The 23,788-nt window shown below is 33.1% G+C and overlaps 1 protein-coding gene across 1 annotated transcript in view; it reads left to right on the top strand.

Moving 5' to 3' along the window:
• The first annotated feature begins 1,697 nt into the window (after positions 1-1,697).
• Positions 1,698-23,788, top strand: part of LOC131147779 (uncharacterized) — a 39,161-nt gene continuing 17,070 nt past the window's right edge. Inside the window, exons 1-6 of the mRNA XM_058097341.1 lie at positions 1,698-1,962; positions 2,088-2,573; positions 2,651-2,817; positions 8,316-8,527; positions 13,313-13,567; positions 13,693-13,779. Coding sequence (XP_057953324.1) covers positions 2,170-2,573; positions 2,651-2,817; positions 8,316-8,527; positions 13,313-13,567; positions 13,693-13,779 — 1,125 coding nt within the window. The 5' untranslated portion in view covers positions 1,698-1,962; positions 2,088-2,169. The remainder of the gene's footprint in view (positions 1,963-2,087; positions 2,574-2,650; positions 2,818-8,315; positions 8,528-13,312; positions 13,568-13,692; positions 13,780-23,788) is intronic.

The raw sequence follows: 23,788 nt of genomic DNA, 5'->3' as shown, positions 1-23,788 counted from the left end.
TTGAAGTCCGAGCCAGTCTGTCTATAAATAAGAGGTTCAGCTTCTGTTGTTCCTCGCACCAAGTTAAGGTTTGTCCTAGACTTTGGCTTCTTGTGAGTAAAGGTTGGAAGTTAATTTTAAGTGCGGGTGCTTCATCTTCCTGAATAACTCTTAGGTCACAAGTTGTTCTTCAGCAATTTGTATTTGCCAAAATCCTGATTTCATGTAAAATTTTGAATAAATTACAGTAGTATTAAGTCTATTGAGTAAATCTCTTTTATTAGGTATCGGGTACCTAATCCATTGTAAGGCTTTGTTTAAGGGTTTGTAATTGATAACAAGTCTTGGAGCACCTCTTTCTATTTCAGCTTGATTCTGAACATAGAAGGCCGCACAACTCCAAGGAGATTTACTTTTCCTAATAAGTTTTTTGGTAAGTAATTCTTGTATTTCTTTCTTGCAGTATTCAAGTAATTCTTTATTCATTTGAATAGGTCTCGCTTTTGTAGGTATTTTTTCTTCATTAAAATCTTTAACATAAGGTAATTTGATTAAATGTTTTTTTCTATCCCAAAAAGCATTTGGGAGATCAGGACAAACTTCTCTTTCAAGCTTTTCTTTGAATAAGTTGATTTGTTGCTTAACTTCTGCGTTTTGAATTTGTTCTTCAATTTTTTTGTGATAAATTTCTCTTGATAAAGATTTAATATGTTTTTGCTTATTTTGAATAAGATTTATTTTACTAAGAAAGTGGAGCACTACAAATACGAGTATCAGCTATCGTCACTTGTAAATACCCAATCAAAATTAATAAAGAGTATTTTTACTCTCATCTCGAGTTTTCATTATTCTCATTGTAAATTTGGTTCAATTGGAGTAAGACTAACTTGGTGCTCTAAGTTTCCAAAAAGTCATGGAAGACAAAACAGGTTAACGGGTATTTGAAAGTATTTTTTTAAAGATTTCATATGATTTTTTTTAATCGGCATAATGTGTAATTTTCTAATATATCGATACTCAATGCGCCTTACATGAAAGTATATATGCTCGTTGTACTTTTTTTTTTCTATTTTGGACACATTGAATTTAGTGAACATTTTTTGAAGCTGCCTTCAATTTGTTTTATTTTCTGACGTAATCAAATGGATTACGATGCTCGTAATTTATGCCTAACACAAAAAGTATTTTCACTATTTGTTTGGACCAAATTTTTTATTTGAGAAAAGAAAAAATAGATATAAAAAGAAAATTTATTTTCCATTTCATATGTTTCCACATCAAATAAATTAAAAATGAAAAAATATAATTTAAGAAATTTTAAAAATAAAATATTATTGATTTGTAAAATAAAAAAATTTTTAAATTTTATTCTATTTTTTATTTTTATTTTGATAATTGAATATGAAAAGCTCATCCTTTTATATTTTTTATTTCACTAATATTTTATAAGTTTCAAACAAAACTTGAAAAGTTATCATTTATTTTTTATATAGGAAGTTACGAACAAATTTACTCAAAATTTATGAAAAAATAACAACAAAGGTTACAAAATAAATAAGAAAAATCTCAAAATAATTTGCAGAAGTTTGGATTCCTGGTGCCATTTCTATTTAAATATGGGATTGAATTATCGTCTTCTAAATGCGAATTAAGAAAATTATTCATCACTCAACAACCTTGAAGTTTATGATATTCTCAAAAATCTAAAAATAAAAATAAAAATGAAGGCGTTAACAAAGTCTTACGACCTTCCCAGTGGACCGTCTCCTGTTCGTTTCCCTCTCTGCAAAAAAGTGTCACTCCCCACTCCTCCAAACCCGCCGCTGCGGCCTACGACGCCACTTACCCGTCGCCGCCTCCTCCCGGAGAAGCCCTAGGCTCTTGAGACAATCTGTGGTTCTGCCACGGCATAATCAGTTGCCTTGCTTGCCACAAAAACTTCATTGTATCATCTTCGAGCAGGAAGGAGATGGAATAACAGAGGTCTGTGCTGCCAAAATTTTATTGATATTAGTTTCGAACACATTGAAAATTTTTGTTCAATTCTGTTTGTTTTGTGTAAAAATTCACAATTTTCTCAATACATGTAAATTCACTTTCCATTTCAGACTTCAGGATCGATTCCGTGCTTTCAGCCAAAAAAACCCTTCAACATCGAACAACTTCTATTATAGCTTATAGATTCAAGAAATGTTGCGGCGCCTCATCAGAGCGGCCGCTTCCACTGCAACGACGTTGCAGAGAGACTCCCTGAACTTACCCAACGCTCTAATTTCTGCAACTACAGTTGCTGCTTCTTCTTCATATTCTTTGAAGCTCTCGCACGCAAACTATTCCTCGAAAAAACCCACTAAGCCCAGTGTGTCTAAGGCGAAGAAGGCTAAGACCAAGTACGATGCCAAGGCAGACGAATTTGCAACCGCTGCCGTGGCTGAGGCCGAAGTATTTGATGAGGACGACCGAGCTCGCCGCCTCGCTGAGGACGAAAAGAACAAGTCCCTTGACGTGGGTCCCAACGGCCGTCCCCTCTTCACCTCCGCCGGTTCCATTTCTCAGCTCACCAGAAAGGACGTCTGCACTTACATGAAATTCAGGTGTGTGTGTGTTTAGTAATATATATGTTTTTCCAGTAATTTATATGTTAAATTCGTGATTTATTTGGGGTTTTTAGTATGGAAGATTTGGAAGCAGTATTGCTGGAGGGAGTGCCGACAGGTATGATGAAGGAGTTTGAGGACTCAAGGCGAAATGCTTTGCTTATTCGGCATAGCTTTTTGGATCTTCGTGATAATTTTAGGCGGATTGTTGATCCGCCATTGTGGTCATCTGATGGCAAAGGTGTGTGTGCTTTGCTCATTTTATTGAATTCAAATGATAAATCTGTGAAGATAACGCATCAAATATTGAGGATTGAACTTGTTGTCAGGGATTTATTTATTATTATTGTTATTTTTAGAGTTTTCTATTCATCACCAGGAAACTAATCACAAGAAATATTTGGTAGTGATGCGGAATCCATGATTTATTAGAATTAGTGGAGTTTTCCGTATTTTTATGATTATTATTCCTTCTTCAAACAAACATACGCATTATGAACTGATTCCTTCACTACAATGGTGGTGAATTGAACAATTTTCTATAGTGGGAGGCAAAGTATATGCACGAAACAATAAAAATGTAGGCAGTAAGTTTCACTGACAAGGTAGACTTCATAAATCCTTTTTTGTCATTCTCCAAATTTCAGCACAATATATTAGAAAGTTAGAATGCTTCCAAATTCTTATTTACTATGTGCCTGCTCCTCTTATTATCACTAAGAACAACTAACTCACCATTTTAATCATCCTTCTCTTGTCTGTTAATGGTGTTACACCTACCTTGACACTGTTTTGTGCATGGGTGACACCCCCTTGATTCCTTTTTATGAATTCTCTATCTTCCCATAAAGAAAAAAGTAAGACCTATTCATTCCTTAATTTGTTTGTAAAGGTATGCTACTCATCCATTTTCTAACATTTTCATTTTTGTAACCTTTACTTTATGGATAGAATATTTTTTTTGTCACCTAATATTCTAATGCAGCATAGTTGGTTTTATAGCCCATCGTATGGAACTCTCCTTTCAATTTTAATGTTATTCTACAATCGCACAACCAAGGTTGTTAGAATTAGGATCCTACATAGGACCTAGGAGGGTCCGCAGGATTGGATCGTGGATTGTAAGATTCTACTTGCAATGTAAAATAATTTAAATTTTATATATTTGGCAATTTGTGACAATTCTCAATAAAATAGTCCTTAATACTTGGTAATAAGTTCAAGAAATTAAAACTAATTTCAGGAATGCAGCTAGCTTGCTAGCTAGCACGTAGCAGTTTTTTCCTTCAACAAGTTTGAACCTAAAAAAAATAAAATCTAAATGGCCTGAATTGCAAATTGCTATGCAAAGGGAAGACTATTGCTGGCTTATTTATTTAATAATTATAATTAAAAAGAAAAGAAAAAAGAATGAAGAGAAGAAAGAAGAAGAAATTGCTAATCTTAGTTCAATGGACTGATATAAATTTCTCAATTTATGTGGTTTTGTCATCAGATCATAAGAGAAGAAGAAGAAGGAGATGAAGGAAAAAAAGAAGGAAGAGGAAGAAATTTTTGTTAGTGGAAATGAAAAGAAGAGGAAAAAGAAAGCTATATGCTCTATGCTTTGGGAAAAAAAGATAGGTCTCTAGCTTGTCGATGATAAGAGGGAAAAAAGAAAAAAAAGAGAGGAAGAAAGTAAAAAGAACTGCAAAGATAAAGCATAACTGCTACAGGCTTGCAACTTTAAGCTCTTAGCCTGATTATGAAACTCACTATTTGTTGAAACTCTCAGCTGACCTCTATTGTTGCTGGAAGAAGGAACAGCCCAAGTCTATTGATAGACAACCTAGGATCTGTCTATCAAGAACTCTAAGCTCTAAGAGAGCTTTCAATTTTGAAGGAAAGGGAGCTTTCAAGAGACACTCAGCTGCTCTCAACTTGGATTGAACAAATCCTAGAACATTCTCGTTATGTTGCTATAATTTTGATGCATTTGAGCCAACTAGACCAAATTTTGTGTCTATGCAAAAGTAAAGTGTTTGGGCCAATAAAAATATATTGGTCTTTTTCTTTAAAATTCTAAATAGGAAAAAATATTATTTCATTGCAGAAGTAGGATCGGTAGGATTGCAAGTAGGATCGAGATCCTAAGATCCTAACGATCCAGGTAAGATCCTACTAGGATCCTACTTTATTAATATTCTACTTATGGATCGTAGGATTGTGGAATTGCACGATCCGGATTGGGATTTTGATAACCATGCAGACAACACGCCTGAGACGCTTGTCCATTTTTCCCAACTTGCTTTGTACTATGCCTTCAATTTCTCTTTCAGCTTCCATTTCACGTGGGTGACTTGGGTCTCACTTCTACTTATCATAAAACCTATTGATTTTAAAGCATTTTACCATTTCCAACTTAAGTTCTATTCCACAATTTTCATCAATCAAGAGTTAGTATTAACTACACACAACGTACACTATGAAATCTCATTTTGGATATGTCATTGAGTTCGTCTGTATTTTGGATATCTCTAGTAAATTTATTCATAGCTGAAGTAAAAATATAAGAATTCAAAGCTGACCCTTGATGCATACATGTATTGTGATTGGAAATTCGACTCAGCATGTGTAGACATAACACTAGCCATTATCTCATTGTCATATCTTAATGAAATCTATATACATTACTGCCTACTTTTTTTTTCCCTAGAACCCACCATAGAAATTCCCTAGGTACCTATCATAGACTTCCTCTAGATCAATAAAAACCAGTTACTTCTTCTTCTTTTCCTAAACTTTTCAATTAATTTTCTTACGGATATATTGCTTTTATGGTTGATCTCTTGGATATAAAACCAAAAATCAGTTTCTAATCCTTGTTTTATCCTTAATCTTTGGTCAATGACCCTTTTATTTTAAGTTTCAGAATATGGCTAGGTTTAATTTCATGATTGGTATTACAAATTTGAATATATCCTAGTTATATAGGTGTTGATGTTCTTTTCCTCCATTTGGTATTTTCTTAGTCCTTATTAATTTTTTTTAATAAGCAAGCTAATTATATTACTCTGTTATGCCTTCAACATTTCGAAATTTCATCGTGAATATCAAGTAGTTGTACTCACTCAAGATGTTCTCTAAACTTAATTTCATTGACTCTAATACTATGGATAAATCTTAAAATTTCAATTGTTTCCTTGATTGTTAATTCTAAATTGATGTCTTCTCCTTGATTTTCATTAATAGCATATAAAAATGAGTTCACCATCTTTCTTTTTATAGCTTCTTTGTTTAACTATAATACTATCGTCCTTTTTTATTTATTTATTATACATTTGATATTATGTTCTTCGTATAGCTTCTTCTTTTAACTAAAACACTATCATCCTTATTTTTTTAATACATTTGATGTTACTTAGGTCTATACTCTTTCTCTCTCCAGCTCTAGCAAATTTAATTTTTTTTCCCCTTTCTTTAGTGCTTTCTTTAGTATATAAATTATTGTATGCTTAAGTCTAGCTTCATTTACAATTTTTTTCCCAATCCTTTATTGCATCTCATAGATTTCAGAAAATTCTATATTTCAATGTTATTATATGTCTTAAGCCACATTTTTTTTTGTCTTTGCTTTTTAAACATTTTGATTCCGCTACCAACTTTCTTTACTTATCATGCATTTTGATCTAGATTCATCTTAAGACCTTTTTGGCTCTCTCTAGCCATCCTATTCCAAAGAGTATGTGTGTCCCCTATTGTCTAGTCATGTTCTTTTCTCATTTTATCTTTATTTTTCATTTTTATTATGTATTTTTTTTCTCCTTTAGTCACATTGATCTCTATTATCCTTCCTCTTATATTTTTAGTGCACATACTAACAGTAGTACTCTATGTTGTGTAGTTAAACTTTTTTGATGCAAAAAGAAGTTTAATTTATAGTGGAATGCGTATTTAAACTTTCATACCAAAAAATTTATAATCCTTATGTGATAAATGATCTAGACTCCTAGTTAAGGGAAAATCAGTTTGACTTTTATTTTGTCTGCTCGTAACAGTTATTAAATGTTATTTTCTCTTCTTAGAGCATACATTCATTGTGAAAGGATCATATGACATAGCAAACTCATATCATCGGAGTTGTTTTTTATTTCCTCTTCTATGCCTTCCAACTGTCATTCATAACCTTTATTTATCTCTCCTATCTGGTCATTCAGATATTCTTCTATGAATATTTGCTCATTCCCCAATATTACTTGTATAATACTATCTATAACTTCCTCAGATTGCCCTTTTAATGTTTTCCTCTGAGCAACATATGCACTAATGATATTTATCATTTTTTATCCGAAGACCACCTTAGTTTTTATGATTTTATCTCTTACTCTTTTAACATCTATAACACCATCTTTTATGTCTTTGTCTACATTAGTGCCTACCTCATTCTTATGTTTTTCTTTTCATGTCAAAGTTTAAATCCTTCTTTAACTTCCCCCCCCCCCCTACTCAGTTTACAAAAATCAAATTTATGCTATTCTTTTTCTTTTAATCATTGTGTCAATTACTCCATGCTTTTTATATGCTTTTATGTTCCAAGCTGCTAATTTAATCCCAGTCTCCTAAAGTAGCTCCTTTTACCTGCCCATGTCAAATGATGCTAAATTGTCACATGTTAGATGTATTAGACACTATACTCGGGTGCTGACATGATGCGTCGCTTTCTAGTCCAGCTTGCCATTTTTCACGAGACCTAGGTTGTGAAAGTGCAGCACATTGCTTGCAGAGGATGTCCAGGAAACACTCAGGCAGAGTTATATGCATGAACACTCAACATTTAAAAAATAAAATAAAAACTCCGAGGAATGCATGCAATTGGTTTGTAAGGAAAAAATTGGGATTATGTATTTAATTGCCCAATACTTTGCCTTCATTTAGGGATAAATATATTTTTAGTGGGGAAATTGAACAAGTTATAGAGAACTCAATTTTTCACGAAGTGCAATGGGGGCATAGGAGAATAAATAAATCAATAAACATTTATGTTCATATATAGTTTTTATTTTTTGGAAGAATGATAGCTACAGCACTATCGAACCTTGAATTTTTCTGAAAAATCCAGTGAGGGCAAGTGCCTTGACTGACTTCAATGTGGTTCGCCACTTATTATAATTCTGGCATTCGGCGTCATGAGTCAAGACAAAGTGTCATATTTAACTGAGGGAAAAACATGAAGGGAGGGATTGTGAACTTATAAAGCTCTATGGCACCGCGCCATTATGGCTATTTTTTGGTGTGTTTTGTTGGAAAGGAACACTAGAACATTCAAAGGTTGACTACTACTAAAACAATTTTCTTTGGAGTACAGTGTTATATCTTGCGTTGCTCTGGGTGTTGTCAGCAAATGGTTTTTTTCATCATATTTCTTTGGAAGACTTGCAGTGGGATTGGTAGGCCCTGTTACATTGAGTTTAGTTCTCTGTTTAGGTTTTATTCTTTGTAACTAGATTTAATTGATTTAAAGGAAGAATTTCTTTTTCTCCCTGTCTTTTCTTTTTTCTTCCCATTTCTCTTTCTAATTTTCTTATGTATTCTACTCTCTTTTAATACAATTCTTTGTTTATCAAAAAAAAAAAAAAACATATATTCAAGACTGCTACATGGATGGCATTGCTTTTGGGAAAACTTATTTGTTGGGATGTTTCATTTTCTCCATTTATCTTATCCCAAAAAAAAAAAAACACTCCATGTTTTGTTTACCAGGTCCAAAAGTTCGGAAGCAGATTGTTTTGGATGGTCCAGTTAGCTGTGGGAAAAGTATTGCACTTGCAATGCTTGTTCACTGGGCCCGCAATGAAGGTTGGCTGGTCTTTTATGCCCCAAATGGTAAAAAATGGACTCATGGAGGATTTTTCTCTAAAAATCCCCAGACTGGTCTTTGGGATACTCCTGTTCAGGCCGCAGAAATTCTCCAGGCAAGACTTCGAATAGTTTACATATGTATGATACAATGAAGCGTTATTGTCTTAAACAGCTCATCTCCACATTTGTTTTTAGTTAAAGGAGAATAAAGTAATACAGTCAGTGCATTTTCCTCTTCATTTATTTTTAATTGATCTGTAATTTGCTGAAATTTTGTGGAAAAATCATGGTTGAACGTTGAGTGCTTGAGGTCATCAGTTCATTGCCTATTCTTATTTACTTATATTATCAGGGTGTTGTGAAATTAACAATGGCTTTATATTTTATTCTGACTTTCTTTGGCTTTGAAAAGCTTTGAAGAGAAGGGGGGGAAAGAACTAAGAGATTCTAATATCAATATAATCTGTGTTTATACCCCAGAAAAAAATGTTTTTTGGCATATCTATTTTATTTACAAAAGCTATGGTGAATTGCATCACTATATCTCCCTTTTGGTTCTAATGATGTCATACTTTAATGTCTTACAGCCAAGTGCTGAACTGGGGAGGTCATAAGTATTGTTTGGTTATGTCTGAAAAAAGTGCTAACTATAAGTATTGATTGAATAAGTATTGTTTAAGATATTCACTTTTATTATAAGTGTCGTATGAATCTACAACCACAACAACAACAAAACCAAGCCTTAGTCCCACTAAGTGGGGTCGGCTATATGAATCATTTTCTGCCAATTTATGCGATCATGGACCATTCCTTTTGATAGATTCAAAGATATTAAATCTTTACTCACTATCTCCTCCCAAGTTATTTTAGGTCTACCCCTACCCCTTCTACTGCCCCTCACAGTAACTAAGTCACTCTTCCTCACAGGTGCACTATAAGGCCTACGTTGCAAGTGTCCATACCATCTGAGTCGTCCTTCCCTTATCTTATCTTCTATAGGAGCTTCACCTAACTTACCACGAATATGTTCATTCCTTAATTTATCTTTCAATGTTATACCACTCATCCATCTAAGCATCCTCATCTCGGCAACTTTTACTTTTTGGATATTATGTTTCTTCGTCGCCCAACATTCTGATCCATATAGTATAGCTGGTCTTATAGCTGTCCTATAAAACTTCCCTTTCAATTCTAAGGGTATTCTACGATCACATAGAACACTTGAAGAATTTCTCCATTTTACCCAACCTGCTTTAACTCTATGCATTACATCATCTTTAATTTCTCCTTCAGCTTGCATAATAGATCCAAGGTATCGAAATCTACAAGTGCTATTTATTTCTTCATCATCAAGTTTAACTTTGTCTCCAATATTCCTCCTATCATTACTAAAATTACATTTCATATATTCTGTTTTATTTCTACTTATCTTAAAGCCTCTAGATTCCAAAGCTTTTCTCCATAATTCTAACTCAGCCTCTACTCCATCCCTAGTTTCGTCAATTAATACAATATCATCTGCAAACAACATACACCATGGAACCTGCTTTTGAATACTCTTAGTCAATTGGTCCATCACTAAAGTAAAAAGATAAGGACTCAAAGAAGATCCTTGATGTACACCTATGGTAATTGGAAATTCTCTAGTTTCTCCATCTATAGTCTTTACACTAGTCATTACTTTATCGTATATATCCTTAATGACATCGGTATACCTACAACATACACCCTTTTTTTTCTAAAACCCACCATAGAACTTCCCTAGGTATCCTATCATATGCTTTCTCAAGGTCAATAAATATCATATGCAAGTCCGTCTTCTTTTCCCTAAACTTTTCTATTAATCTTCTTAAAAGATAAATAGCTTCTGTGGTAGATCTCCCAGGCATAAAACCAAATTGATTTTCTGAGATCTTCGTTTCTAACCTTAATCTTTGTTCAACTACTCTTTCCCATAGTTTCATCGTATGACTCATAAGTTTAATTCCACGATAGTTATTACAATTTTGAATATCTCCTTTATTTTTGTATATAGGTATTAAAGTACTTTTCCTACATTCATCTGGCATTTTCTTAGTTTTTACAATTGTATTAAATAAATTAGTTAACCATATAATTCCGTTATCACCCAAGCATTTCCAAACTTCAATTGGGATGTTATCTGGTCCCATAGCTTTCCCATTTTTCATCTTTTTTAGTGCAAACTTAACTTCGTTAACTCTAATTTTTCGAATAAATCTTATATTTTTAGTCTTTTCCTCATTTGACAATTCTAAATTTAAGCCTTCTATTTGGTTTTCGTTAAACAACTTACTAAAGTAACTTCGCTATCTTTCTTTAATATCTTCGTCCTTAACCAAGGCAATATCATCCTCACTTTTTATACATTTTACATTTCCTAAGTCCTTGTTCTTCCTTTCTCTAGCTTTAGCAAGTTTAAATATATCTCTTTCCCCTTCTTTTGTACCTAATCTATCATACAAACTATTAAATGATCTATGTTTAGCTTCACTAACGGCCCTTTTTGCATCTTTTCTTGCCTCCTTATATTTTTCAAAGTTAGTTTCTACATTTTTGCCACGTTTTATACCAAATTCTTTTTGTCTTTATGATTTTTTGTACATCTTTATCCCACCACCAACTTTCTTTGCTATTTGAGAATCTTCCCCTTGATTCGCCTAAAATCTCTTTTGCTATCTTTTTAATAGAGCTAGCTAATCTATTCCAAAGAGTATTTGAATCTATCCCATCCTCTAAGGTACAATCCCCATCTTTGATCATTTTATCTTTAAATTTTATTATAGTTTCTCCTTTTAGGTTCCACCATCTAGTTCTCCTACACTGGTTTATTTTATCCTTTTTCTTCCATTTTTTAATGCATATATCTAACACTAAGACTCTATGTTGTGTGGTTAGACTTTCACCTAGAATAACTTTACAATCCTTGCATGATACACGATCTACCCTCCTAGTTAAAAAAAAATCTATTTGACTTCTATTTTGTCCACTTTTAAAGGTTATTAAGTGTTTTTCTCTCTTCTTAAAGCAAGTATTCATTATACTAAAATCATATGACATAGCAAAGTCTTAGATCATCTCCCCAGACTCATTTTTGTCTCCATATCCATATCCTCTATGTATCCTTTTATAATATTTTAATTCAGAATTAACATATAATATGTAGCAAATAAATTATGATTATTAAATTATGATAACAATATTATTATATAACAATTTAATTTATATTTTCTGACTAATTCTTTTTACAAATTTTCTAATTAAAATTTTTATTTAACAATTATGTTAATTAACATTTTTATTAACATCTTTCAAATTTTATATTAAATAAAATATGATTATTATTTTCAATTAACAATAATCTTATTATTAATTTCTGTTTAGCTAGTTCCTACCAGCATTGTTGATTTATTTATTTTTTTAAAAATAATTTGCTCAACTTAAACAGCACTTCATCATCATCATCATAATGTTGGGTTAAGTTTCTGTCTTTAACAGAACACACCATCCAAAATCTCAATGTTTTTTCTTTCCTTTAAAGGTTAGCAAACAAGCTCTATCAGTTATGCTCCTCATTTCAGATTCTTCAAACAATATATATGTTAACACGCATCCACTCTTTTCTGCATCTCCAACTAAAGATATCCTCTCTGTTATTTCAATACATTCCCAACCCAAAATACCCATACCTTTCTTCTTTAGTTCCCTATGCCTGATGCGCCAGCATCATCTTCCTGCTGTCCATCACTTTTCTTTGTGCCAACTCAGCTCGGACCTTACAAGGTGGACCCCCAGGGTGTCTCACTCATGAACAGCAAAAACAGCGTCATCAACAACAGCAATGCCCTGTTCCTTGCTGGCCTTAGAGACCATAGCGTTACAATGGAGGCAGTTTCCAGCAGAGTCTGTGCGGCATGGGCATAGGAGAGTGTTGGTGAATCTGGTGATGCACATGCTAGAGAGAGAGACAGAGTCGTTCCTGTGCATGGGAGACTCCCAAAGAGAGGGTGAGGGAGGGAGAAGAGAGAGGGCATGTAAATTTTTGAAACTTTAAGACTGCCACTGCCTCTCTATAGTGGCACTTTTAAATGCCCAATAAGCAATGCAAGATAGATTCTCAAAATTCACTTAAAAAATTGCCAACTTTTCAGCACTTAAAGCACTTATTTGGGAACATGCCAAACTCCACTTTTTTGCAAACTCATTTTAAGTGATAGTTTTAATAAGTGCTGCCAAACGGGGTTTCATTTTCCCCTCCCTCTGTGCGCCCCCCCCCCGGCCTCCCCCCCCCCCCCCCCACCCCCCAATCCCCACCCTGGTTTCAGTGACAATATGTCGTCTGTCCAGAACTTTTATTATTTTTCAGTCGATTAGGTTTAGCTGTTCCTTTCAAGCAGATGGTTCTATATGTTACATTCCGATATGCCTCATTTGGAAAAGGACTATTTTTAGAACAACAACAACAAAACCAAGCCTTAAGTCCCACTAGGCGGGGTCAGCTATATGAATCCTTTTCCGCCAATATATGCGATCATGGACCATTTCTTTTGACAGATTCAGGGATATTAAATCCTTACTCACTATCTCCTTCCAAGTTATTTTAGGTCTACCCCTACCCCTTCTATTGCCCCCCACAGTAACTACTCACTCTTCCTCACTGGCACACTATGTGACCTACATTGCAAGTGTCCATACCATCTAAGTTGTCCCTCCCTTATCTTATCTTCTATAGGAGTTACACCTAACTTACTACTAATATGTTCATTTCTTAATTTATCTTTCAATGTTATACTACTCATCCATCTAAGCACTATTTTTAGACTAATTAAAATTTTCTTTTTATGCATTTGCACTTTTATGATGGAATTCGTCTTCTCCAGGATTTTATGAAAGCGAATGAGTCCCGCATACAGCAATTACCATGCCAAATTTTTGAACCCATTCCCCTGGGAGAGGGTGCTGGTGTTGGATTGAAAAAGGAGGCTGATTCTGTGGCAATGCCTGAAGGTTCAACACTATATGATCTAGTTCAGACAGGACTAACTTACACACATGCTGCTGTTGGCGTGGTGGTTCGTTTGAGGAAGGAGTTATCCCTTGTGAAAGATATCCCTGTGCTTATTGCAATTGATCAAGTGAGATCCTGTTTCAGCATTTATGATGTTTATTATTATGCACAATATACATTTTTAAAGTTCTATCTCGAACTATTTCTGACCTGCTAATATGTGTGCTTTTATTTGTTATTACTTGTATCCAGTATAATAGCTGGTTTACGTTCAGTGGGTATGAGGAACCTGTTACTCTTCGTTCTTGCCGATCAACACATGCCAGAGAAGTTGCAACGGTTAGTTTTCTTGTGTTCTGCAGCTGGTTTATTCAATGTATTTTTCAGGCTAAATATAATGCTTAATCAAAGTGTGCTAGATCAATCAATGGTGCAGTCTATGGTCTCTGGTGGGGTTGAGTTTGTTAGGTTGACACATATAATGAGACGGTGAATAGTTATTATTTAGTGGCACATTTTCTGTGCGCTCTCTGTGCATGTGCCTTTTTATGTTGAAGTTGTGGAGTTGGTACTATTATAAGCCTATGACATGGTTAATTGGGATTTCCTTGATAAGGTGATGTGAAAAAAAGGTTTTGAGCTTTTGTGGCATAATTGGATAAGAAGGTGCCTTAGCTCTGCTAATATGTTGGTGATTGTTAATGGTCAGCCTAGGGATTGGTTTAGGGTTTCTAGGGGTCAAGACAAGGGTATCCATTATCTACTTTTTGTTTACACTAGTAGAGACCTGTGCGACGCAGGGGGGATGTTTATAATTATGTCTATAATATAAATTAAGATTAATATGCTAATCTATATATATATGATTTCTGAATTTGGAGTTTCAACCCAGTGCTAACATGTGGCGCTGGGGTTTTTTTTTTGTTTTTTTTGCAGCTGTCTTTTACACCACAATTTTTCACCCTTCTTATATCTTTTTCCCTCCTTTATCTCTCAGCATGGGTCCCACGTGGGCACCACTAATTTTAAAATAGTTTTTAATTTATTTTTTAAACTATTTCCTTTTTCTTTGGTCCCACACGGGTCCTGCTAAATTCCTCTCTCTCTATTAATTTCATTAGTTTTAAAAATAATTAATTTTAGGAATATTTCCTCTTTTTATTAGACAAAATTTAAACATTCCAACATTAATGAATTTCACTAAATAATTTTTTGAAAAACAATCCCAACTTAACAACTTTCCATTACTTTCTTTTTCAATACTTATATTATAAAATTAATTCATTAGTTTCTACTTTCTTCGTTATTTGTTTATATTTACATGTACTAAAAGTATATAATTATTTTTAATTTATATTGTTCGAAAATATAAAAGTATATATATATCGTGTTACATTTTTGTTTACATACATATATACATTAATATTAGCATAAATGATTGGAAATATTTTTAAAATATTCAATATAATATATATAGTACAATACAATCTCTCTCTACTAAAATTATATAATTAATTTTAATTAATATTATTATAAAATATATATATATATATCGTATTACATTTTTGTTTACATATATTATATACATTAAAAATAGAATAAGTGATTGTTTTCTCACTTACCTTCCGCCAAAAAGTTCGAATATTAAAAAAATTACAATTATATATAAATATATATTTATATATAAATACATAAACACATGTAATTTAATAAGTGTTCAACTTTCCGTATTTTACAAAATAAAATATTTAAATTTTACTCAAATTTTGCATTTTAAATCTTCATTCAATATTCTTATGATTTATATTTGTATTTTATTTTTATCACTTAATTTTAAATTTAAATTGATTCGCCACAAATAAATTTATTATATATATATATATATGTCCATAATATTTTTGAAAGTTTTATGTACTGCATACATATTATATTATTCGTATGAATTTATCAATATTTGTCAATTATGTTGAACAAATAATATAAAATAATGTGTTAAATTATGATATTATTGTCAAAACTAATTATCGAAATACACACACACAGAGATATATATATATATATATATATATATATATATATATGACAATTAATCTCACTAAAAACAAGTTATACCTAAATATCATTTGTATTAAGACCCATCTTCTTCTCCCTACTGCTGGCTTCCCTTTAGGAATCATATTCGGCAATTGATGGTAAAATTTTTTTCCTTTGATTAAACATATTTGATTACTTCTTTAAATAATTCCGTCCTATTGTTAAAATTGTCGGCTGATCAAGGAAGCTAAGTTGATATATTTTTTAAGTGATTTAATTAGCAATTAATTGCACTAAAAACATACAAAAAAGTTATACTTAAATATTGTTTGTATTCTATGCATTTCAAAGTAATATTTAGTTCCATGCTACAACAACGACAACAACAAAACCAAGCCTTAGTCCCACTAAGTGGGGTCGGCTATATGAATCCTTTTCCTCCAATTTATGCGATCATGGACCATTTCTTTTGATAGATTCAAAGATATTAAATCCTTACTCACTATCTCCTCCCAAGTTATTTTAGGTCTACCCCTACCCCTTCTACTACCCCCCACAGTAACTAAGTCACTCTTCCTCACAGGTGCATTATAAGGCCTACGTTGCAAGTGTCCATACCATCTGAGTCGTCCTTCCCTTATCTTATCTTCTATAGGAGCTACACCTAACTTACCACGAATATGTTCATTCCTTAATTTATCTTTCAATGTTATACCACTCATCCATCTAAGCATCCTCATCTCGGCAACTTTTACTTTTTGGATATTATGTTTTTTCGTCGCCCAACATTCTGATCCATATAGCATAGCTGGTCTTATAGCTGTTCTATAAAACTTCCCTTTCAATTTTAAGGGTATTCTACGATCACATAGAACACTTGAAGAACTTCTCCATTTTACCCAACCTGCTTTAACTCTATGCATTACATCATCTTCAATTTCTCCTGCAGCTTGCATAATAGATCCAAGGTATCGGAATCTACAAGTACTATTTATTTCTTCATCATCAAGTTTAACTTTGTCTCTAATATTCCTCCTAACATTACTAAAATTACATTTCATATATTCTGTTTTATTTCTACTTATCTTAAAGCCTCTAGATTCTAAAGCTTCTCTTCATAATTCTAACTCAGCCTTTACTCCATCCCTAGTTTCGTCAATTAATACAATATCATCTGCAAACAACATACACCATGGAACCTCTTTTTGAATACTCTTAGTCAATTGGTCCATCACTAAAACAAAAAGATAAGGACTCAAAGCAGATCCTTGATGTACACCTATGGTAATTGGAAATTCTCTAGTTTCTCCATCTATAGTCTTTACACTAGTCATTACTCCATCGTACATATCCTTAATGACATCAGTATACCTACAACATACACCTTTTTTTTCTAAAACCCACCATAGAACTTCCCTAGGTATCCTATCATATGCTTTCTCAAGGTCAATAAATATCATATGTAAGTCCCTCTTTTTTTCCCTAAACTTTTCCATTAATCTTCTTAAAAGATAAATAGCTTCTGTGGTAGATCTCCCAGGCATAAAACCAAATTGATTTTCTGAGATCTTCGTTTCCAACCTTAATCTTTGTTCAACTACTCTTCCCCATAGTTTCATGGTATGACTCATAAGTTTAATTCCACGATAGTTATTACAATTTTGAATATCTCCTTTATTTTTATATATAGGTATTAAAGTGCTTTTCCTCCATTCATTTGGCATTTTCTTAGTTTTTACATTTGTATTAAATAAATTAGTTAACCATATAATTCCGTTATCACCCAAGCATTTCCAAACTTCAATTGGGATGTTATCTGGTCCCATAGCTTTCCCATTTTTCATCTTTTTTAGTGCAAACTTAACTTCGTTAACTCTAATTTTTCGAATAAATCTTATATTTTTAGTCTTTTCCTCATTTGACAATTCTAAATTTAAGCCTTTTATTTGGTTTTCGTTAAACAACTTATTAAAGTAACTTTGTCATCTTTCTTTAATATCTTCGTCCTTAACCAAGACAATATCATCCTCACTTTTTATACATTTTACATTTCCTAAGTCCTTGTTCTTCCTTTCTCTAGCTTTAGCAAGTTTAAATATATCTCTTTCCCCTTCTTTTGTACCTAATCTATCATACAAACTATTAAATGATCTATATTTAGCTTCACTAACGGCCCTTTTTGCATCTTTTCTTGCCTCCTTATATTTTTCAAAGTTATCGCTGTTTCTACATTTTTGCCACGTTTTATACCAAATTCTTTTTGTCTTTATGATTTTTTGTACATCTTTATCCCACCACCAACTTTCTTTGCTATTTGAGAATCTTCCCCTTGATTCGCCTAAAATCTCTTTTGCTATCTTTTTAATAGAGCTAGCTAATCTATTCCAAAGAGTATTTGAATCTATCCCATCCTCTAAGGTCCAATCCCCATCTTTGATCATTTTATCTTTAAATTTTATTATATTTTCTCCTTTTAGGTTCCACCATCTAGTTCTCCTACACTGGTTTATTTTATCCTTTTTCTTCCGTTTTTTAATACATATATCTAACACTAACACTCTATGTTGTGTGGTTAGATTTAGTTCCATGCTAAAATGATATATTATTGCAATTTTTTTATTTTCCAAGTTCTCCTTTGACCAAGGAAGTTAGGTTGATTTGTTTTTATCATGATTTAATTAACAATTAGTCGCACTAAAAACACACAAAAAAATCATACTTAATATTTTCTGTTCTATATGTGTTCTAAAGGTGCTGTTTAATGAAATTGTCTATTCTAGATATGCTTTTCCTATACACCTTTACTACTAGTAAGATTGCATTTACGTTCAAGCTCCATGCTATAATTATATATTATTGCAATTTTGATTGATCTTAATATTTAGATTTATTTTTTAACTTATTTCGTATGTATTTTATTTTTTTTTTCTTTTATATTATCCCGTTGCGAAGTGCGGGTAGTTTTTCTAGTTGACATCAAAGTTGTTATAGAAAATTAAAAATTTTAAAGTGTGCTAAAATGCAACATCTCCCCTAATATGTTGAACAATTCAAATTTCATTTAACCTGCAAATGTGATATGTAAATTTATTATAACTCTGTCGATAGTTCCATGCCTTGATCACAAGATTCAAATGGTGAACATGTATCACAAAATAATATGTCAATAATAATTTTTAGTTTAAAGTTATGTAAATGATAACTCTCAATCTAGTATTGGAATAAACAAAACTACAAAATATTCTAATAAAAAAATCCCACATTTCAAAATGGTATAAACCATCCATTCATTCTTCCCCCCACCCCTTATTTTCATCAATTTCTGCAAAAATTAAGTTAGAAAAAAATAAAAAAACCCATAAATATGGGATCCATTCAACTTAAATTGATAAAAAAGAAACTAATTTCATTGCACTTGGAAGCATTTCTTAGAATTAATAACATATTCATTCTTACATAATAAGGATGGGTTTAAGGAATTAGTTCTTTTAGCAAAAAAAAAAAAGAATAATTCAATTTCATTTGGAATTATTTTATAGCTATTAACTTAGATACAATTAACATATATATATAAAATAAATTTGAGAGTTGATTAATATTAAAAATTAATAGTTCACTATATTGCTAAAATTTTAAAAAGAAATATTAAATTGATTTTAAATTCAAATTGAAAAAGAATATATGGTCTATTTGAATCAAGGATTTTATTTTAAAGAAAGAAAATGAAGGAAAATTAAGAAAATTTAATTTTCATTTTGTATTTTATGTCTGTACTAAATATTATTAAAAATGAAAATTTATTTTAATATGATAAGAATTAAGAAAGATCAAATGTTATTATTGTGTAAAATCTATTTTTTGTTCATTGATTTGGTGTATTCTTTATTTTCTTTCTTGCTTTCCTTGGTAACCGAACACCAAAAAAATTTATTCCAAATAGGGCCTTAAGAAATCATTAACTTAGTTTTAATTTATTAATAAATTATGAATTTGGAAATTTGTTAATAAATTGCATTATGAATTTGGAATTTTATTTTAAATATAACATATTAACTCCCAAAGATATGGCCCTTTTGCAACGGATATTCACCTGAGCATTTTCACAAACACATCCTGTGTAGAGTCCTTTCACAAAAACATATTACATATTCCTTCTCTTGCATATTAACTCCCATACATGCAGCCCCTCATGTAATGTATTAACTTGAGCATTTTCACTAACACATCATGTAGACAGTTCTCTCATAGAAACAGATTACACAGCCCCTTTTATGCATTCATAAACACACAGCACATTCTTCCTATCAACGGTCTCTCCATCACGTAAGGAATAGCTCAAGAGGGTGGCCCTTGAACGCAACAGAGCTTGAGCTTCATGACTACACCAACCTCAGAAGATAGCACCAAGCCCCATGATTCCATGCACTTTCAATGCTTCACATAAAATAAAATATATTTCTTTTTAGAGTGAGTGAGGGGACAGGGTTGGGGAGTAAGCGCAGGCTGCCCCATGCTTTACATGGACGATGGAACGTAATGTGAGAGAGAGCTGCGCGCGAAATGGAGTTTTAGAGTGAGAGAGGGGAGGGGGTGGAGGAGTAAGTATAGCTGCGTGGCTGCCCCATGCATGCTTGTGATAGAACAAAATGAGAGAGAGAGAGAGAGAGAGAGAGAGAGGACCATGAGAGTGCTGTGATGGAGCTGGAGATCAAGAATTTGTGCTTGTCATTGATGACCAGAGCACTGCTATCGTAAATGATATTCATGGTGGATGTCAATGTGGCAAGAATGTAGAGTATCAGGATCACCATAACATGTAGAAAACCTGTACGTATATCATGCTCATCGTCTCCTTAAAAAAGGATATTAACAAATATTCTGCATTCTTCTTCTTCTTCTTTTTTAAAAATATGAAGCATTGCTAGCTTCTTAGGAGAGAGAGAAAGTGGGAGGGATGGTGAGGGAGGGACATTTGTAACTATATATGTGCAGCTTTGACAGATCAACTAATTTTGGTGATGCTGGGTGTCTTCAATTTTTTGGGAACGTGAACGGGTGCCACATGCGAGCTATTATTGGCCACTATAACAATTACATTATTAATTTATTTAACTATAAAAATTCTTGATTGGCTTTTTAATTTAATTTTATTTATTTTGGAGAAGCTGGCTGTCTTTAATTTTTTGGGAAGTTGAATTGGCTCTGCATGCAAGCTGTTATTGGTCACTATAGTAATTATATGATTTATTTATTTATTTAATTGTACAAATTTTTTTTGATTGGCTCTTTTAATTTGATTTATTTTTTTAATTCAAAATCACAAGAAATTAGGATTGGGGTTTTGGAGGCCATACGAAGCCCCTTGTTTTGCTTTTATATATATAGATTGGTGGCGGACGGTTTGAGTTGGCTAGTTCTTCGCACTTAGGATCTAAGGGTGATTAGGGGTCTTTTGGTGAAGGAGGAGGTGGAGGTGCCTTATCTTTAGTTTGCGGACCACACTATTTTTTTTGGGAGAATAGTGTAGATGAATTTCATAAGGTCCTTACTTTGTTAAGCACTTGAAAGGTCCTTTGTCAAGCATTTTTGAGAAGATTTTGATGCTGAAGTTAAATTTTCCAGAGTGGTTTTAACAGGTATCACTTTTGAGTAGTATGGAGTTGGAGGGTTTTAGATCTCTAGTAGAATGTGACACTTCCATTTAGCCTTTATCATTTCTTGGTCTTTAGGGGGTAATCTTCATATGCTTTTAGGATCCTATGATTAAGAGTAGGGAAGAGACTAAATGGGTAGAAGAAGGCTTATCTTTGATTGAGGGTAGGGATTACCCTGATTAGTGCTTTCCTCTCTAATATTCTCATTTTTCTTTATTTTTTTCCCTCTTTTTAAAGTCCCTATAGGGTGATCAGGAATTTGGAGCTTCTTGTGGTTTGGGTTTGGAGAGGATAAGAGGGATCACCTTGTTAGTTGGGAGGTTGTTAGGAGAACAAAATTTGAGGGGAGACCGAGGTTTGGAAATCTAGTTCCTAAGAACATCTCTTTAATTGGAAAAAGGCTTTGGAGGTTCCCTTTAGAGTCTACTCCTTATGGTGTCTAGTTATTAAGAGCAAGTACGAAATTCTTTGGAATGGGTGGGATACCAGGGGAGTCGCCACGTTACCTGCCCGAGCCCATATAAGTTTTTCTAGCCATTTTCTTTCCTTTCATTTGTATTAAAGAAAGAAATGGTGATAAAATCCATTTTTGGGAGGATATTTGGGTGGGTAAGGCATTGTTGGAGATGTTGATTTTGTGTTTGTTTACACTTTCTTCCATTTATAATTGTCATAGGCCAAACACTTCACACCTTGTGAAGGGTTGTGTGGCATTAGTTAACGTACTTTTGCTTAGCTAGTCGACCAAATGTATACTGCAATTTACCCCAATAATATATTCGCAAGTGGAAGCAGTAAGCAATCATGTAAGCAAGTGAGAATCATGCGGTAAACTATAAAGCAACACAATTCATTACACCTCTATAGGCAATGTGTGTTTAGTGAGGGAGGCAAGTAGGATAAACACATTTACAAATGCTAGTGAGTTTTACACTGATTGATGAATACTCACCCTTCCCGAAAGAACTTTCTCTGCTATTCTAGGACACTATAAAACATAAAACTGATCGAGGAGTCATACACAAAGGCATTGACACACTTAATGAATGGAACATATGCTACTATTTACATGATCGTTGCCCCATCCCATGCACACAATATAAGCGGTCACATGGCAAGCATAATGCCCTGAACAAGTTTGGTTCGTGACAATAATGCACCAATCTTAGCTCTCTATATTTCCCTGGCCGGGGGGGGAACTCTTTTTCTAGTATTTCCATTTGTTGGAGTCTCAATGAAGAGAGGTTGGTGAGTTCACTTGCATATTGGGTGTACTAGATTCTTGTTTTCCTTCGTAGAAGGGGGGGCGCTAGGCTTTGAATTGGGATGCTTTCAGGGTCTTTCTCTTTAAAGTCATTTTTCACTCACCTCTCAAATTTGCCAAATCCTAGCTCTTTCCATTTGAACTTAGCTTTTTAAGATCTGGGCTTTCATTTGGATTCTTGTTCTCAACAAGGTTAATACAAATCAGTGTTTTAAAAAGTGAAGGTGTTAGGCAAGGCTTTTTAACCTTTAAGAGGCGAGGTGTAAGCCTTAAGGCGTTGGGGTGTAAGCCGCGTAAGCCTTTTGAGAATTTGTTTTTAAGATAAAAATATGTTAAATAAATTATATATATTTAAAAGAAAGGAAAAATTAAGAAAATCGAAACAATAAAGCCAAGCCTCAAGTCCCACTAGGTGGGGTCGGCTAAAAAATTAACAAAATCACAAATATAATGTAAATAAGAAAAATTAGATATACTTTGCAAACTACTTGGTCATTCAAAAATTGCTAACTTGAATACATGGCATAAATCATGACAAGAGATAACTATACTATTATAAATTTCAAACTATTTCATGATCTAAGATACAACTCTTGGTTATTTTGGAAAGGTTGAGGTTCAAGAGTTTTAGAAATCAACTCATTATGATTTTCCTTTTATACAAACATGTAGTTAAAATTTTCTAACCAATTCTAACTTGAGAAACACACCCAAAATGTGTAAGCCTCAACTAAAAAAGTGCAAAAGACATGCCTGTTGTCAAAATGCATAAGCCTCAGCATGCATGCGTTAGCCTTTTTGGAATTTGGTATTTTAGATGGAGCCTCAAGGCGTTTTAGGCATGCATTGCCTTGAGGCGAGCCTCGATTGAGCCTTTTAAAACACTGATGCAAATGATTTTTTTTAGATTAGGAGGCTTCATAAGGCACTCAGAGCAGATGTGTGTGATGTGTCACGTGGAAAACACCTAATGGTCATCTTTTCCTTTATTGCAGAATGATGAGGTATATGTGGAACAATTTGTTTTCTTGTTTTCTTGATTTTGAATTGGTGAGTTTTTGGGGTCTTGAAAAAGGATAGAAGGACTTTTTGGGATTGCATTATATGCTACATTATGAGTACTTTGGCCCAAAAGGGATGCTAGAGTTAGAAAACGACTTCTTTGAATTTTCTTTGGGAGAAAGTTATTTATTTATTTTTTTCCGGCTTCATTTTCGAGACATTCTTTTGGGGCTTTTGGGGGCTTTCTCTGTTTGATATTCAAAGGGATTGGAAGGCAGCTTTCATGTAGGCACCCCCCCCCCCCCTTTTCCTCCTACTTTTGGAGGATGTCTTATCCTCCTTACTCTGTAATTATTTTTCCTTAGTGGATTTTTTGTTATCTAAAAACGAAAAA

Source organism: Malania oleifera, chromosome 2 (genome assembly GCF_029873635.1).
Source record: "Malania oleifera isolate guangnan ecotype guangnan chromosome 2, ASM2987363v1, whole genome shotgun sequence".
NCBI lineage: Eukaryota > Viridiplantae > Streptophyta > Magnoliopsida > Santalales > Ximeniaceae > Malania > Malania oleifera.
The sequence above is the reverse complement of the archived record's forward strand: the minus strand, read 5'-3'. Positions and strand labels throughout refer to the sequence as shown.